This window comes from Cololabis saira, chromosome 10 (assembly GCF_033807715.1).
Source record: "Cololabis saira isolate AMF1-May2022 chromosome 10, fColSai1.1, whole genome shotgun sequence".
NCBI lineage: Eukaryota > Metazoa > Chordata > Actinopteri > Beloniformes > Belonidae > Cololabis > Cololabis saira.
Genome location: NC_084596.1, coordinates 42,648,132 through 42,665,455, shown reverse-complemented (window position 1 = coordinate 42,665,455; position 17,324 = coordinate 42,648,132). Strand labels below are relative to the sequence as shown.

The following is a 17,324-nucleotide window of genomic DNA, read 5'->3' as shown; positions in this document are numbered from 1 at the left end:
TAATATTCACTCAATAAAGGCTGATTTATGGTTCCGCGTTACACCAACGCAGAGCCTACACCGTAGGTTACGCAGCGACGCGCGCCGTACCCTACGCCGTAGGCTCTGCGTCGATTTAACGCGGACCCATAAATCAGCTCCCGAGCCGGCAGGCGGCTGTACTCATCTCGAAATTTTCTGAGCAAATTTCTTAACAGGCGTAGCTACAACTGTTAGATTTAATCTATTAAACCAACATTTATCTTCCTAAATGATTTATTTCAGCCAGCGGTAATTCTCCACAGAGCTGCAGGTTTCTCCCCGGGACGACGGCGCAGGTTGACCTGGCGATCACGTCTGTACTCCGGCTGCTGCTGCTCCGAGCCGGCGGCTCTTCTCATCGCCGAAAACATCAGATCAAATTTCTTAACAGGCGTTATTTGGATAAACTGAGCCCAGGTTGGGGATCTTAACGGTTACTTTTATGCCTGAAAAAATATTAAAACTTAATAAAGTGTCATATTAACAGCGCTACAGCTTAAATTAAAACAGCTTTTGGCTCTCAGCTTCCTGATTTTAGTGGTGGTGCTGAAAGTAGGAGTAGTGGGAGTATTGGGACAGAACCCTGGGAAGATTTTAAGTGCCCTAAAATCTGTCCCTTCTTTTTTAGGGGTAGTGGTAGTGAGGGAGGGCTAGTGGTAGAAAGTAGGGGGAGTATTGGGATTGGCCCTAACACCGTGATTGACTTCCCTGATAACGCCACATCGGTTGTTCATGTTGTCTTTTGTCCACGTGAATATTCCGCCCCGTTTCCTTGGAGTTAAAAATCCTCAGCTCCGTCAGCTGTTTCCATGTGTGCATGAGTGAATGTATTTTATTATACTTCGTCAAGGCAAAGACATTATTTGTTCATGTTAATTGTTTAGTTAGCATGTGTGGAGCAGCTTTTGTATTAAAAGGCTGAATTTCCCTGAGCTAAGGCTAAATTTCACAAGACTTATTGATGGCAATGAGCTAATAAGAAACTGTGTGTTGCTTGTAGACTATATTATTTTATGTTGCTTTATTAAGATTTTGGTTTGAATGTATTATGCCATTTGTGTACTGCAGGTTAACCTTAAAGTGTGCAGTTTACAGATATATTGCAGTGAACTACAGTACTTGAGATGTACATCTATACTGGTGTAGTTTGTCTATGGATTTTATTTCCATGATTGCATTGTTGTAAAATATGGTTTAAACAGAGATAAGTAAAAGCTCTGGTTTGAGGAAACACCGTATCACTGGCGTGATCATTCGTCCTTTTTTTCCAGTGCAACATTTACAGTTCTCCATGCCTTGCTACTTTTTTGTCACCCGGTTCAGGTGCATCTGGATTTCTGTGAGATAAGACGAGTCTTTATTCGTCTCACAGAGGAGAGGTGTTATCTAATGTCACAATTGAAGTGTTAGACTCTGTGAACCAATTCAACGTAACCATAAAAAAATATTCTGGTTCTTGTCAGTTTCAATACAGCACAACTAATGTTCAAAGCAAAGAATAATTCCTTACCGGGACATATACAAGGGGTATTTTTTGAAAGAGGGGGAGCTACAACCTCAGGGGTCAGTTAAGTTTTAAAGTTCTCAACAGACGCACAAACACTGAAGAATTCCTACTTCGACCTGCGGATGAAACTGTGGAACAGCCTGAACATGGAGTTAAAACAAAGTAGAAACATATCACCATTTAAAAAAAGATACAAAGAAACATTCTATGCAAAATACAGATGCGAATAAACATGTAGATATGTACTTTTATTAATATATGTAGATATATAGATGTATATTATGGATATAGGTACGTTATATGTAGGTATGTATATAGATATATTGAGTTATATTATACGTACAGTATTTATACTGTATATCTATATCTCAATAAATATATATTGATTCATAGTTATATGTAGATATGTTGATATATAGATTTATAGTTATTTTTATGTATATAATTGGGGGTAAATATATGAACCAGTGTATATAGCATATCTACTCTTATATAGTTAATCAAGTATATTGTTATACCATTGCTGTCTATTTTTCTCTATTCTATTGTAGTATTATAGCAAAGTAATGATAATGTAATACTATGCATTATAATTACTTCTATTAGTACATAGTTACATAGTAGCACAACTAAATGCTGGACAACTAAATGCTTTTTTTAAACTTTTTTATATTCTTTTTTTTTTAAATGCATGTTCGAAATAAAAAATCTTCAAATTCAAGTTCAAATTTTAACCTCTAAAATGGTTACAATGTCCCAACAAGCACAGGTTCAGGTTATCTGCTCGTAAGCAGGCTGGAAACTCAAAGTTCCCTAAAACACCAACATTAGCCCTGCAGTCCAGCCATCCGGCTTAAAATCACTTGTTTCATTTAGAAGATTGCTTTCGTATCTATTTCAGTGCAAGTTTGCTCACCGCTTAATGATCCCGGTGAATTAACGATGCACTAAAAATGTCCCCTTGTGTTAAATAAACCACTCACAAGTTTTTTAGAGCATCAAACCAGCTCTCAGCTGCAGGTTCCCCCACCGTCGCCAATGACAGCGCAAAAGGAGTAAAGAGGTCACTCTAAATCCTAAATCCCTGCTAAGCTCATGAGAGTATTTGCTGCACCTTTCATTTTGGGGGTTTTGTATAGAAAGTGATTAAACTCACCTTCACCTTCCTGCTTCGTCCTGCCTTTGAGTCCTCCATCACTAGCCCTGTCACTCTCACCGCTAGCCACAGCAGCAACGGTGGACCTTTCTGCTTAGAAGACAACATGTGATTTATTACATCTTGATCATGTTTGAGCTGTGTGGAAGTGTGGGGGAACACATATAAAACAAACAGGGATACAATATTCAAACTTCAAAAAAGAGCAATAAGAATTGTAAATAAAGCGGCCTTTAGAGAATCAACAAACCCACTCTTCATCAAACTGAGAACACTCAAATTCAAGGATCTGGTCGACTTCAAAACTATACAAATCATGCACAAAGCCAATCAGCATCAGTTGCCACAAGACATCCAGAAGTTGTTTCAAATAAAAGAAAATAAACACAATCTCAGGGGAATGTGTCATTTCAAAAAACGGCCTGTAGGAACAAACATCAAAACCCATTGTGTCTCAGTGATGAGTTAATCTGTGGAACAACTGCAAAGATGAAATGAAATCATGCAAATCACTGAGTAAGTTGAAACAAATCTTTAGAATCAATACTCTTAATGGATACAAAATGGAAATGGACACATGAACTGACAGCCAGTGACCAAAGTGCCTTGCTCAGCTGAACCACCTTTTCTGTCTCTTTTATGCTTTTCTTTTGGAGTTCTGTGAAATGAAGAAATTGTAAAAACAAAACATTAGAAGGAAAAGAAAAGTTTTTTGAAACTTCATCGTACACCCTTTCAAACAGGACATATTTATATACATATAGATTTGTCTCTTTAATTAAGGCCCGAGCACTGACAGTGCGAAGGCCCTATTGAATCTGTAGGAGTTTTTTTTGTTATCCTTGTTTTTATTCTGATGAAAGGAAGGCCTTTTTTCCTCCTAAACGTGCCCCAAAAGTCACCAAATTTTGCACCAAGCCAGGCCTGGCGAAAAATTTGATATTTCATGGTTTGCATTAATGGGTGTGGCCTAATGGCTCAACAGCGCCCCCTAGAAAACTTTGTGCCTCGAGCCCCACAATACGGTTTGACGTAGATGCACGAAAACCGGTACACACCTGTATCATGTCACAACTTAAAGAAAAGTCTCTTGGCGCCATGGCTGAAACCGAACAGGAAGTCGGCCATTTTCAATTAATCGTGACATTTTGCCGCAATTTATGCCATTCCTTCGGCAGTTAATACGGCCCGAACCGTAACGTGCACCCAGGTGTGTTATACATCAAAATGTGAGTCTAGATCCTGCGACGACGTGCATTACTTTTCTGAGTCAAAAGTGTTACCGTGACGACGCTAGACGCCAAAAACCGCGCCCCACCTTCATCTGGTTGGTCCATATTTGATAGTTCCCCAAAAGTCACCAAATTTTGCACGCAAGTCAGGCCTGGCGATAAATTTGATATTTCATGGTTTGCATTAATGGGCGTGGCCTAACGGCTCAACAGCCCCCCCTAGAAAACTTTTATCTGCCATAACTTTTGAATGGTTTGACATAAAGACTTGTGGGTGGTGTCATCGGACTCAGTATTGAGTCCTTGACCTTCATTGGCCTGAATTAGTCCAGCCCCTTCTTCTGATTGGTTGTCCCTATTTTCTGCTATAACTTTTGAATGGTTCGACATAGAGAGTGGTGGGTGGTGTCATCGGACTCGGTTTTGAGTACTTGACCTTCATTGGTGCAAATTACCCCCGCCCCTTCTTCTGATTGGTCGATATGTCATAGTTCCTATTTTCGGCCATAACTTTTGAATGGTTTGACATAAAGACTCGTGGGTGGTGTCATCGGACTTAGTTTTGAGTCCTTGACCTTAATTGGTACAAATTGCACACGCGAGGGCCCGTACATCGCTGCTTGCAGCTTTAATTTGCTTTGTTTTGCTTTTTGCTTTTTTATTGCTTGTTTTTTTTTTGTATATACATTTTATGTATTCTGATTATTTTTTGTTTTTGTTTTAACCTGTTTGAATAAAATATATTAAAAAAAAACTCATATTCATTTATTCTAAAATTTGAAAAACCAATTTACATTTTGTACATTGAGGCATTAGAAAGTCTCAAAGAACACTGACATCTTCCTAAAACTAAAGTTCAACTACCCTTCACGAGCCCGGCTGAGCACACACTGAACACACACACTGGTCCTAGCAAGCTAGCAGGTTAATCATCAGCCTGACTCCATACGGGTATAAAGCCGGGCTTCTCCACTCAGCCTTTCCTCCTTCAGGCTAAAACGGGACGAGTGGGCCGCCAAGCTGTTACCTTGACAACTCGGCACACAGCTGGAGAAGCACTACAAAAGAGAGCCATGAGAAGAGTAATGAGCGTGCTAGTGTTTGTCCTGGCGGCCGCCTGCGTGCCTGCCCTCGGCGCCCCGGAGCCTCCTCCCGAGACCCAGACCCGGTCCCGCTTCGCTCCCCTGGACGACGTGCGTCTCCTGGCCAACGGCCTCCTCCAGCTGGGTCAGAGCATGCGGGAGTTCGTGCAGAGGACGAAGACCCAGATAAATGACATCTTCCGGAAACTCAACATCTTCGACCGCTCCTTCTACCAGCTGTCGGCCATGGCCACGGAAATCAAGACGGAGGAGGAGGAGCTGAAAAAGACGGCGGTGGTGCTGAAGGCCAACAACGACGAGATCAGGGGCATCTCTGATGAGATCAACTCAAAGATGGAGAAGCTTCTGCAGGGGAAGAGCCAACTCCAGAAAAAGGTGGAAGGCCTGGAGGAGAAGCTGAGCAGTCTGTCCCTGGGTGTGATGAGCACGATGCACGTGGCTGAGATCAACAGCCTGAGGGTGAGTGACCCGAGGTCTGCGCCGGGATTCCCCCTGAAAGATCACTAAAATCCCAAATCACAACCAGTGGCGTCAATTCAGTGGAAGCTAAGGTATGGCAAGGTTACGAGTCACAGAACTTAACTAGAGTATCAATCAACACGTCCAGCAAATACTCATCACAGAAGTCTATGGAGCTTATCTGTGTGGTCAAGAAAATTGGAACTTTTTCAAATGCAGTCTCGCTCACTGCAAAAACTCAAAATCTTACCAGGAATATTTGTCTTATTTTGTAGTTAAAGGAGCTTGAGGCTCCTTTTAAGAAATGAGACTCTCTAGCGCCACCCTCACCACGACGGCCGTTGGGGGTACTGCAGCCAACAGTGAAGCCGGCACGGGAGAACGGGGAGAACGCGCATGCAGCATCATGTGACGTCACATCCACAGGACAGCGCGGGAAATTCGTACTCCGAATTGCAGCACATTTTGCAGCACACAGCCTGTTCAAGGCAAAGGAGAGATACACTAGAGGAATCATTCTTTTGGGTTTGGAACGCTTCATCTGACATTATTACTAGAAAACTTAAAATGTATACGGATTTTTTTCATAAATCCTGCCTCAATCCTGCCTCAAGCTCCTTTAAAATGTCTCATTTTTAGTCAAAAAATCTCATTACAATTAAAACAAGATTCATCGTCAGATAAATAACTTGTTATTTGACCATTTTCACCTGTTTCAAGTAAATTTTCACTTGAAATAAGTAGAAAAATCTGCCAGTGAGACAAGATTTATCTTCTCATTACAAGCAAAAAAGTCTTGTTCCACTGGCAGGTTTTTCCACTCATTTTAAGTGAAAATCTACTTGAAACAGGTGAAAATGGTTGTTTTTGAGTCTTGTCTTAAATGTAATGAGATTTCTTTTTGACTAAAAATGAGACATTATAACTAGAAATAAGATAAATATTCTTGTTAAGATTTTGAGTTTTTGCAGTGTATAATAACTAGTGAAATCCATCATGTTCTGATTTGCATTTGTAGTTATTCTATATGTATTAAGTAATAGAATAATCAATACAAATAGACACAGAGTAATTCCATAAATGTATTTAAAAAACAAACATTTACATTTCCCCTGAAGCCGAGGTGTGGCGGCTGCCGTACCTTCATACCCAATTGACGCCCCTGATCACAACCAATGGCCTCGCTGTAGGCCACATACTAAACGGTTTCCTCATTGATCTTCCCATGATTCCTGTTTGTCCCCGATCAGGAGGTGATCCGCAGCCGGGAGCAGAGCATCATCCAGCTGCTGAACGCCTTCAGGGAGCAGAGTGAGCAGCTCAACTACCAGTCCCTGAAGATCAGGACTCTGGAGGAAAAGGTACACGTTCCCAACATCCCCACTGCGTCAGGGGGTTCTTTATCCAGGAAGTGAAGGATATATTCAGCTCCTTCTCTGTACCAAACTCGTTTATTCATTATCTATCACTTATGGCACTTTTATACTAGTACCTACTCGGCTCTACTCATCTCAGCCTGGTTTCTTTTCCATAACAATTCAGCACCCAGATCAGAAGTAGGAGGTTGGAGAAGCTGCTGTGACGTATTTGATTGTGTATCTAAAGGAAGAAGACAACAACACTAAAGATGTAGAACCTGGAGGAGATGATAGATGTGCTGCTGGGTCTGTGGCTTGTGTTCCATATCAAGTTAAAAAATGACAGGGAGAGAAGCTTCAAGTGGAGACACTTTTTAATTTTGTTAGTTTGTCTCTGCGCTGCTGAAAAGTCAGCTGGAGCCATGAGCAGCTATGAAGAGACAGAGCTCCTGGTAGATCTGGTCGTTCCTTATCGCCATCTAGATCCCTTTTTAATTCTCTCCTCAGCACCAGGTTTATGAACATCTGCACCTCATAGTTGGATCATGAAACAGACTTTTGCTGCCGTTGCTGGTGGAATAAAATGAACAAGAATCCGTCAGAGTCTCTTTCTCTGATTTCCTCCTCCTGACTCAGACGTCTGACTCCAACCCCCCGACCAATCGGTGGCCTGTAGTGTGATGATGTCAGATACAGCCGACTCAGCCGCTTAGAACCTCGGCAGAATAGTTACAGAAAAGTATCTACTCGGTACGTTAGACCCCTAGTGGGAAAAGGCGAGTAGAGTCAGGCTGAGTAGGTACTAGTGGAAAAGTGTCATTAATGTTAACATGAGGACTCACTCAAATCAATTCTAATATGGATAAATGTTGCTGGTCTGGTGAGGTGGTAGGGTCCGATGGTCCTTCCTGTCTTGTAGCAATAGTTCAGGCTGGGCAAATTTTCTTGCCACACTTTTCTTGCCACAATACCTATTTTAAACAGGCCTTGAATGTCTTAAAAACAAGCTTTTGATTGTTTTTGCTAAATAAATTAGAAATTCAGCCTCTGAGCCATGTCTTTATCTTCTCATTCTCTAACCTCATTATCTATGCAGGATTCTGAGTGGGCGGGGCTATGATAATGAGGCTCTGTGCTGATTGGCTGCCTGAATGACGCGATACACCGCTATGAAAAAATGGCGGAAGCTCCGGCCGGTGGAGTTAGTTGTGGGCGTGGTTTCACGCATCGGAGGACAAACTATGGAAATCACTCCCGTCGTTATGTAACGACGGCAGCAGAATCTGAGCGGCTCGTAGATCCACATCACATTGGACGGATCATCCAGGCGGCTGTACAGACACTGCAGAATTTGGTTGCTTTCCTCCTTCTCTGAGTTGGCAGGCTGAGGGGAGGGCCTACGGGGGCCGAGACCCGCCATTGCTGAAAATAAAAGTAACGCTGCAAACAGAAACAAACGCCGCTGCAAATAAAATAAACGCTTAGCAAATAAAATAAACGCTGCAAATAAAATAAACGCTTAGCAAATAAAATAAACGCTGCAAACAAAAAGAAACGCCGCTGCAAATAAAATAAACGCTGAAAATAGAAATAAACCCCGCTGCAAATAAAAGAAACCCCGCAGCAAATAAAATTAAAAAAAACGACGCAAATAAAAAAGCCACAACGGAAGTGAATTACCGGGGACTATTTTTGCTGATGCACCGGTGTTGCACATTAAAAATTACACGTAGCAACGTTGAACACTAACTTTTTCACGTTAGGGTTAGGGTTTTCTCGTTCGTTGTTCTTCTTATTCCTCGCTCTTCATATTTCTTCCTTTTCACTTACGTCCTCTTCGTCTTTTTCTTCTCCTCTCACATAAAAAACACCGGTGCATCAGCAAAAATAGTCCCCGGTAATTCACTTCCGTTTTGGCTATTTTATTTGCAGCATTTATTTTATTTGCTAAGCGTTTCTTTTATTTGCAGCAGGGTTTCTTTTATTTTCAGCAATGGCGGCTCTCGGCCACCGTAGAGACCACTTTATATATGTTAAAGCAAGAAAAAACCTGTTTGAGTGTTGCTGCTGTTCCTCTACGATCCTCTGAGAGCTACTTCCAGCAGGATAATGCACCTTGTCACAAAGATCAAATCATTTCCCGTGAGCTCCCTCGCCAGCGCTGATTCCAATAGAGCATATTTGAGATGTGGTGCACATCTTGGACGTAAAGCTGACACATCTGCAGCAACTACGTGATGCTATAATGACAAGATGGACCTAAATCTCTAGGGAATATTTCCAGCCCCTTGTTGGATAAATGCCACAAAGAAATAAAACCGTTCTGTTGGCAAACAGGAGGCCGACTCAGTACTAGCAAGGTACCTAATAAATACTTTCACATAAAGAACCTACTTTCTCGTACAGCATATTTATGATTTTAAACCGTTGGGGTTCACAGAAGGCCCTGCCCATTTGCTTTGATTATTGTTGCACTTTTTAGAAACTTTTGAGATGTCCTACTTCCCCCTCCCATTTCTCCACAGCTCACCGCCAGCTTGCTAGCCCAGGAGACGTCTGAAAAGACACCTGAAAAGACCCCTGAAAAGACCCCTGAAAAGACCCCTGAAAAGACTCCAGACGACGCCAGCTCTGAATGAAGAACACGGTGCAGACGAAGCATAAGCAGCGCTTGCCAATGACTTTTCACCTCGGACTTCTTTTTCAGTCACTTTGCCAGCAGCAAAGTAATGTATTTATTTATTTTTTTTACAGTCTCTTACATAGGTTTCATATTTCATCATTATATTCCTGTAAATCAGCAGAAGACGTTTCTATGTGGATCACCGTATTTCAGTCAGTTGGCTCTGGCATGAGACTGATGCTTTGTTGATGATGAGACCCTTGAGTTGTGGCGTCTGAGCTCTGACCTAACCAGTCCATCTTTATTTGGCACATTTAGAGATACAAGGGGTGATGAACAGCACTTAACCCCAGGTCCACACAACCGGAGCCTGCAGGTGGATGCTGCGGAGCAGGAGGGGTTTTTAGGGTGCTTTTACACCCGTCCCGTTTGGAGCAGTTGTTCTGAAACAGGGAGCGTTTCCCCCTAAAGATCGGTTAGTTTGGTATATGTGAACACAACAATCTATGTGGAAGCGTGATTTGACAGGTTTTTTTTCTTCCGCCGAAGCGTCGTACACATAATATTATGTGGAAGCACATTCTGACTTCCTGCTGCTAAATCGTCTATTTGCATGAAAAATCCTTTGAAAGAAAACAAACTGAGATTAAAAAAAACGGGGATCGTAGTATGTTCTGCCGAGGTAGGACATCTCGGCAGAACACCGGCTCGACACGTCTCATTCATCCTGACGCACAGCAGAAACAGGCTGCAGGAAGCCGCTGCGCATGCTCAGCAGGCTCATGTATATGCAAATACAGTCATGAACTACTTTGCATTGCCCATTTATGGTAAAAAGTGGGCGTGTAGAGGGCGGGATATGAGGCGAATTCACCTGCGCAACCTTCCAGCTGGACTGTGATTTATAAAGCGAACATTGCGTGCAAGTGTGCGTGCACACGGTTTTATAAATCCTGATTTTTTTTTTGCCATTTTCGGCTTTTGGGTTTACGTGCACTTTTAGTATGAATCCTACACACTCTTTTATAAATGAGGCCCCTGGAGCGGTGCGTTTGGAGTGAGAACATAATCCACACAGCACACAGAAACACACAGAAACAAACTAGTCACACTCGCTTACGATGCTCCATAGTTGTTGTTTTTCGGAAGAGGAAACTCCTTCCGCGTTCATTTCTGACCAATGAGAGAACAGTTGATTCTCATGGCATTTGTTAACAGCTTTGAACCGCTACAGACGGTTGCATTGTGAACACAAACGGAAAACGAAACAACTGTATCGATTTAGCCCCTAAATCGGAACAAAACACAGGTCTGAAAGCACCTTAGAGAGGCAGCAAGGTTAATGTGTGAGGGGTGTTTAGCGGCATCAGAGACAAACGCCTTTCGCTCTCCATGAACGAGATGGAGTAACTGGAACAAACGGCTCAGAGAGTGAAAGTGGGCTTAAACTCTGCTGGGGATTACCTGCCTGAGCTCCACAGGGTTTGAATCTACCGGATGTGTCCAGTCATAAATAATTATAACTAAATAGTTCTTTAATAGCTGGCTGACACTACCACTGCAAGTTGAAGTAGAAACACATCAGCTTTTACGATGAAACTGCATAACATTATTAAACAGAATCAGTCTCATCTAAGATCTAAAGTCAGATGGTTTTGTCTCAGTGTGAATCTTCATAATTTATATCAATTTCCTACCCCAGATTCTCAGAACTTCATTATACATCATTATTAGGGATGGGAATTGATAAGATTCCGATCCCATTTTCGATTCTGTTTAATGATTCAATTCTTTATCGATTCTCTTATCAATTCTCATTTGGAAAAAAGGAAAACAAACAGGTCGATTAGCATCAACCTTGTTTTATATCTTTGAACAAAAAAATACAAGTGAGATCAGCAGAGAGGTCTTAAGAGGCCCCCGGCCTTGGGGTAGCGGTAGCCTGGAGCTAGTACTGCAGCCCCGGAGCCCGTCAGACTACGTCTCTCGTCATGGTCGTCTAAATGTAATGCATGGGAAGGGATTAATTTAACGTTAGTTAGTAATAGCAGGTTTTACAATAAGGCAAACATGATAGGCAGTGTTAGTTTGTTAGTTACCTGCAGTATTAACAGCAGAGGACTGGCTAACGTTGTCGCTGCTGCGGCTGAGAAGATTCACTCCAGACTCGGAACAGATCAAACACGTGACATTCTTTAAAAGTTATTTCATGCTGTGTATGCAAATGCTTTTGCATGTTGCTAGTGTTTCCTCCCTTTCTTGAAATGTCCACATTGCAAGTATTGCAAGTCGCCCTGTTCCGTTTTGGTAAAATGTAACCAAACTTTCGAGCGTTTATGCCACTTTGTCGCCATGTTTGCCTGCTGGGCGCGAATGACGTCACCACACACTTTGCGTAATTACGCAACGTGTGTGGTGACGTATTCGCCCCCACTGGAATTGATAGGGGAATTGTTTGCAAAAAAGGCAAAAGATTCCAAGGAATTGAAACACTGGGAACCGGTTCTGAACAAGAACCGGTTCTCGATTCCCATCCCTATTCCATTTTTTATTCAATTCAATTTTATTTATAAAGCGTCTATTACAACAGAAGTTGTCTCTAGGTGGTTTCCAGAGACCCAGAATATGAACCCCGAGCAATTATACATATATACAATTTTACGCAACGAACAATATGTCTTAGCATTCTTCCTTTTCTGAATGGTTATCAAGGTACAGAAGAAAAGTGCTCTTATCCTTCTGGCAAACATTAAGGTTTGCCAGAGTACAGGGTCATCTTTTCTTTTTTCATTCACTACACATTCTTGGCTGGGGACGGATCAGTCCAGCATCCGTACCCTCCTCATCATCAAACCCTCTAATGCGTGCAGAAAGTTGCTTTCCTTTTTGGTTGAAAGAAAATGTCATATAGGAGGTAGCATATGCTGCCCTAATATACCTTTCTGCATGAATGCTGCAGGACAGAAGAGTATCTCAGGTTTTGCAGTTAAATCCCTTTGTTTCATATATTTTTTTTTACTGATATTAATGTAGAAGAAGCTATTCTCCCTCTGAAAATCATCGTTTTCAAGCCTTTCAAAGACATTTTTTCTTCTTTTTTGTGTTTGAAAAAACATATATTACCATATCCATTAACGTCTGTAACGAAATAAAGGTATTTGAGAATCACAGTGATTTAATTTGTTTGTTTGTTTATATTTGCATTTTCTATAAGGTCCCAATCATTTGGAGTTGAAAAACTGTAAAGTAACCCGTCAGTTAATCTCATCCAGCGAAGGGAAAAAGGTTACATTCATTCTGAACAACTCTGAGAGGGGTATGAAAATGGACTAGGAGATTTTGGAGGTGAGACGCTGTAATCTCTGGGTCGTTATTGTTGGATAAAATAATTCAAAACCACACTGAATATGTAAACTGCATGTGCTGATTGGCTAAATGTGTCTGTGTGTTGGAACTGATGTGAGCGTAGTCTGACTTTTCACTGAAAGGACCATTCTGTACCAGGCACGAGATAAGGGGGGCCACCCCAGCAATAAAATTTGGGCCATCCCCCCCTTTCTAGAAGCAATAAAACTTTGGCTCAGACACAGAGCAGGCAGATCTAGCAGGACGGCTGCGGAGTCTGTTGTTCTGCTGGTCTCCCTCTGCAGAGGACCTTTTTAATTATATCCCAGTCTTGTGTCTTTATTTAACTTTTCCAGCTCAATCAACAAACCCGGGTTGATCAGTTCGATCACAACATTATCCATCCATCACTGGAAGATGAACTTTCTGAACTGTATAATTCCAACAGCTGTATTCCTGCACGGCGACGTTTCGGCCCCATCTGAGGAAAATCCACTTTCTCTCTGGCCTCTCAGGACAACTCCATCCTCCACATCCAGCTGGAAGACCAGGGAAAGGATGGACGTTGCCTCCAATACAGATTTTGGTCCAGGGAGTAACCGAACCATTCATGTGGAGCATCTTCCGGGGAATCTACCCAACACCACGAGCAATCACACGGGTGTCGTGGTTTCCCACTGGGGACAGAGACAATGAGCGGTCACCTGGAATTCAGATGAGCCGCCCACAAATGAAATATTGTAGGACTGATAACAGAACTAGCAATCCACCTCTTGACAGTATGGTGTCACGTCAACAACCTGGAGCTCAACACCAGCAGAACAGAGGTTGTGGATTTCAGAAGATCCACACGCACTGAGCTCTCTGGATTCTGCATCAACAGAGAGGAGGTAGAGAGAACATCTGTAAACATCTCTGCTGACCTCACAGGGACCAACACCTCTTACCAGGACTGCACCTCCTCAGGAAACTCAAGCCACCTCCCTCAACGCCTGCAAGGGGGAAACCAGTGTTCAAGTTCATACTCATGAACTTGTTCAAAGTTCAGTTCACATAGTTTAAAAATGAACAGTTCACATTCATTGTTCACCATTTTCATTTTGAACTAGTTCAAATTCATCCATCCATCCATCCATTTTCTGTACCCGCTATATCCTTTGCAGGGTCACGGGGGTCTGCTGGAGTTTATTCCAGCTCATTTTCAGGTGAGAGGCAGATACACCCTGGACAGGTCACCAGTCCATTGCAGGGCCACATATAAACACACAACCAGACACACTCACACCTACGGGCCATTTAGAATCACCAATTAACCTACTAAGCATGTTTTTGGACTGTGGGAGGAAACCGGAGTACCCGGAGGAAACCCACAAGCACGGGGAAAACAAGCAAACTCCACACAGAAAGACCCTGCCGGGCCAGGGAGTTGAACCGGGAACCTTCTTGCTGTGAGGCAACAGTGCTAACCACCAAGCCACCGTGCTGCCCAGTTCAAATTCAGTTCATTTCAATATTTTTAGGTGAGAAGTACAAATGAATCGCCCCCCTATCCTAAAACTGTTCACTGTACAATCATGTATTGTCCTGGTGGCTTTTCAACTTTACTCAGAGTCTGTAAATCTCCAACAATGTCGTCCATTATCAGTGTGTCTACCTGTTGCAGGTAAATCAACCCCTGAAGGAGCAGCAGTGGGACTGGGGTCGTTTGGGGCTGTTGGGTCTTCTTGGTCTTTCCTGTCACTTTGTTTGATTGTCAAGGACTCGCAGATATTTTCTCCCACTGGACGGATGCTTTAACTCCACATGATGTTTCAAATGTGAAGTTGACGAGGCAGACGCTATGACTTGTTTTCTCAGCGCAGGTGGACATAATTGGCACAGAAAGGTTAGATTTTTACCGTCAGACTCTTCTGGAGACGATGTGTAAAATTCCCGCAGATAATGATAAGTGGATCATCATCTGCGTCCACAACGTCTCTCTCTTCACTGGTCATTTAAAGACTGCACCGGGCTCGGGCCGCCGTTGCCATGCGAGCTGGTGCCTGTTATTATGCTAGTGTGCACTGCATTGTGGGTAATGTAGAGTGAAGTCGTCATCTCGTCGAGTATTTTAAATGTACGGGCCACCACCAGCTTCCACCAGCACCAGCTTCCACCAGCACCAGCTTCCACCAGCACCAGCACCAGCTTCCACCAGCACCAGCACCAGCTTCCACCAGCTTCCACCAGCACCAGCTTCCACCAGCTTCCACCAGCACCAGCTTCCACCAGCACCAGCTTCCACCAGCACCAGCTTCCACCAGCACCAGCACCAGCTTCCACCAGCACCAGCACCAGCTTCCACCAGCACCAGCACCAGCTTCCACCAGCACCAGCTTCCACCAGCACCAGCTTCCACCAGCACCAGCTTCCACCAGCACCAGCTTCCACCAACACCAGCTTCCACCAACACCAGCACCAGCACCCACCAGCACCAGCTTTCACCAACACCAGCACCAGCACCCACCAGCACCAGCTTTCACCAACACCAGCACCAGCTTCCACCAGCACCAGCTTCCACCAGCACCAGCACCAGCTTCCATCAGCACCAGCTTCCATCAGCACCAGCTTCCACCAGCACCAGCTTCCATCAGCACCAGCACCAGCTTCCATCAGCACCAGCTTCCATCAGCACCAGCTTCCACCAGCACCAGCTTCCATCAGCACCAGCACCAGCACCAGCTTCCACCAGCACCAGCTTCCATCAGCACCAGCTTCCACCAACACCAGCACCAGCACCAGCTTCCACCAGCACCAGCTTCCACCAGCACCAGCACCAGCTCCCATCAGCACCAGCTTCCATGAGCACCAGCTTCCACCAGCACCAGCTTCCACCAACACCAGCTTCCATCACCACCAGCTTCCACCAACACCAGCTTCCACCAGCACCAGCTTCCACCAGCACCAGCTTCCACCAGCACCAGCTTCCACCAGCACCAGCTTCCACCAGCACCAGCTTCCACCAACACCAGCTTCCACCAACACCAGCTTCCACCAGCACCAGTTTCCATCAGCACCAGCTTCCACCAGCACCAGCACCAGCTTCCATCAGCACCAGCTTCCACCAGCACCAGCAGCAGTTTCCACCAGCACCAGCTTCCACCAGCACCAGCACCAGCTCCCATCAGCACCAGCTTCCATGAGCACCAGCTTCCACCAGCACCAGCTTCCACCAACACCAGCTTCCATCACCACCAGCTTCCACCAACACCAGCTTCCACCAGCACCAGCTTCCACCAGCACCAGCTTCCACCAGCACCAGCTTCCACCAGCACCAGCTTCCACCAACACCAGCTTCCACCAACACCAGCTTCCACCAGCACCAGTTTCCATCAGCACCAGCTTCCACCAGCACCAGCACCAGCTTCCATCAGCACCAGCTTCCACCAGCACCATCTTCCATCAGCACCAGCTTCCCATCTTCGCTGCAGTCAGGTCTCTTCCTCTGATCCAACTCTGGTTTCTGTCTGATTGAGACTCACAGTGGAAAACAGTATAAGGTCCTCTTCAGGATAGGGCAGTTATCACTTCAGAAGCAGACAGTGACCTTTTCAGGAGCATTATAATGTTCCTTCTCCATGTAGTGAAGGCGTAAGTTTAAAGATAGAACAAAGACGAAGGGCAGTCCCAAATGTGAGTCACAAACACTCATTCTTATGTTTTCTAACTTTGATTCTTTTCTTTTCTAACTTCAAGAAGTTAGGTTCACGATGTATGAGCATAACCAAATATTAAAATATCTACTTCATTTAAATAAGGGCAATATAATGATGATTAGAAATAATTTACTTAGAAGACAGAACTTAGAAGGCTTACTTTAAAATATATCGTGAAATGGGCCTGAATAGGCATACCAGTAATGTTAAAAATAATTATTATAATGTTTTTTTTTTCAATGACACTTAGTGTTTGGTTTTGTCTCTCGTCTGACTGAGAATTGTGTTTATTTTATTTTATTTTATTTATTTTTTTGTATTTTCTTTCTTTTTTTTCTTTTTCTATTTCCTTTTTTCGTTTTTTTCATTTTTTATTTATTTTTTTCATTTTACAGTAAAAGAAGAAGATAACAGAAAATTGATCCTGACTTGTTCATCCTTGAATTAAAAACACTTATTTTCTCGCTCCCTATTTTTTTATTGCTCCATATTTTATTGCTCCTTATTTCATGGCTCCAGGGTCTGGTGTTGCAACATCCTGAAATGCACCATCGCTCATCACTCGTTAGTGTCGTGTTCTCCGTGGCACTTCATGAACTCTAGGGGGCAGTGTTGTCCTACTTAATTCATGACCTCTGTCCTTTGTGTTGTATATTATTAGATCTGAAAAGCTGTGTTTGTTTGTAAACAGACACTCTAGAGCCACATATATATTCAGAAAATTCTTCTAATGGATCCCTGATGGTTCTCCTGGCTGTCCGTTCTCATGGTGACCATGAAGAGCAGGTCAAATGTCCCGCCTTTACACAGCGTTGATAACATTGA

The 17,324-nt window shown here is 43.4% G+C and overlaps 1 protein-coding gene across 1 annotated transcript; it reads left to right on the top strand.

Moving 5' to 3' along the window:
• Positions 1 to 4,913: 4,913 nt before the first annotated feature.
• Positions 4,914 to 13,127, top strand: LOC133453094 (angiopoietin-related protein 3-like). Its single transcript, XM_061732959.1, has 3 exons — positions 4,914 to 5,478; positions 6,729 to 6,839; positions 9,362 to 13,127. The coding sequence occupies exons 1-3, from the start codon at positions 4,990 to 4,992 to the stop codon at positions 9,473 to 9,475; spliced, it is 714 nt and encodes a 237-aa protein (XP_061588943.1). The 5' UTR covers positions 4,914 to 4,989; the 3' UTR covers positions 9,476 to 13,127.
• The last annotated feature ends 4,197 nt before the right edge of the window (positions 13,128 to 17,324 follow it).

What these genes read in the sequence shown, in the direction of transcription:
- LOC133453094 (XM_061732959.1), top strand. Translation starts at nt 4,990, where the DNA reads ATGAGAAGAGTAATGAGCGTGCTAGTGTTTGTCCTGGCGGCCGCCTGC. An exon ending in CTGAGATCAACAGCCTGAGG is followed by an intron (nt 5,479 to 6,728) that starts GTGAGTGACCCG and finishes GTCCCCGATCAG; the next exon opens with GAGGTGATCCGCAGCCGGGA. An exon ending in TCAGGACTCTGGAGGAAAAG is followed by an intron (nt 6,840 to 9,361) that starts GTACACGTTCCC and finishes ATTTCTCCACAG; the next exon opens with CTCACCGCCAGCTTGCTAGC.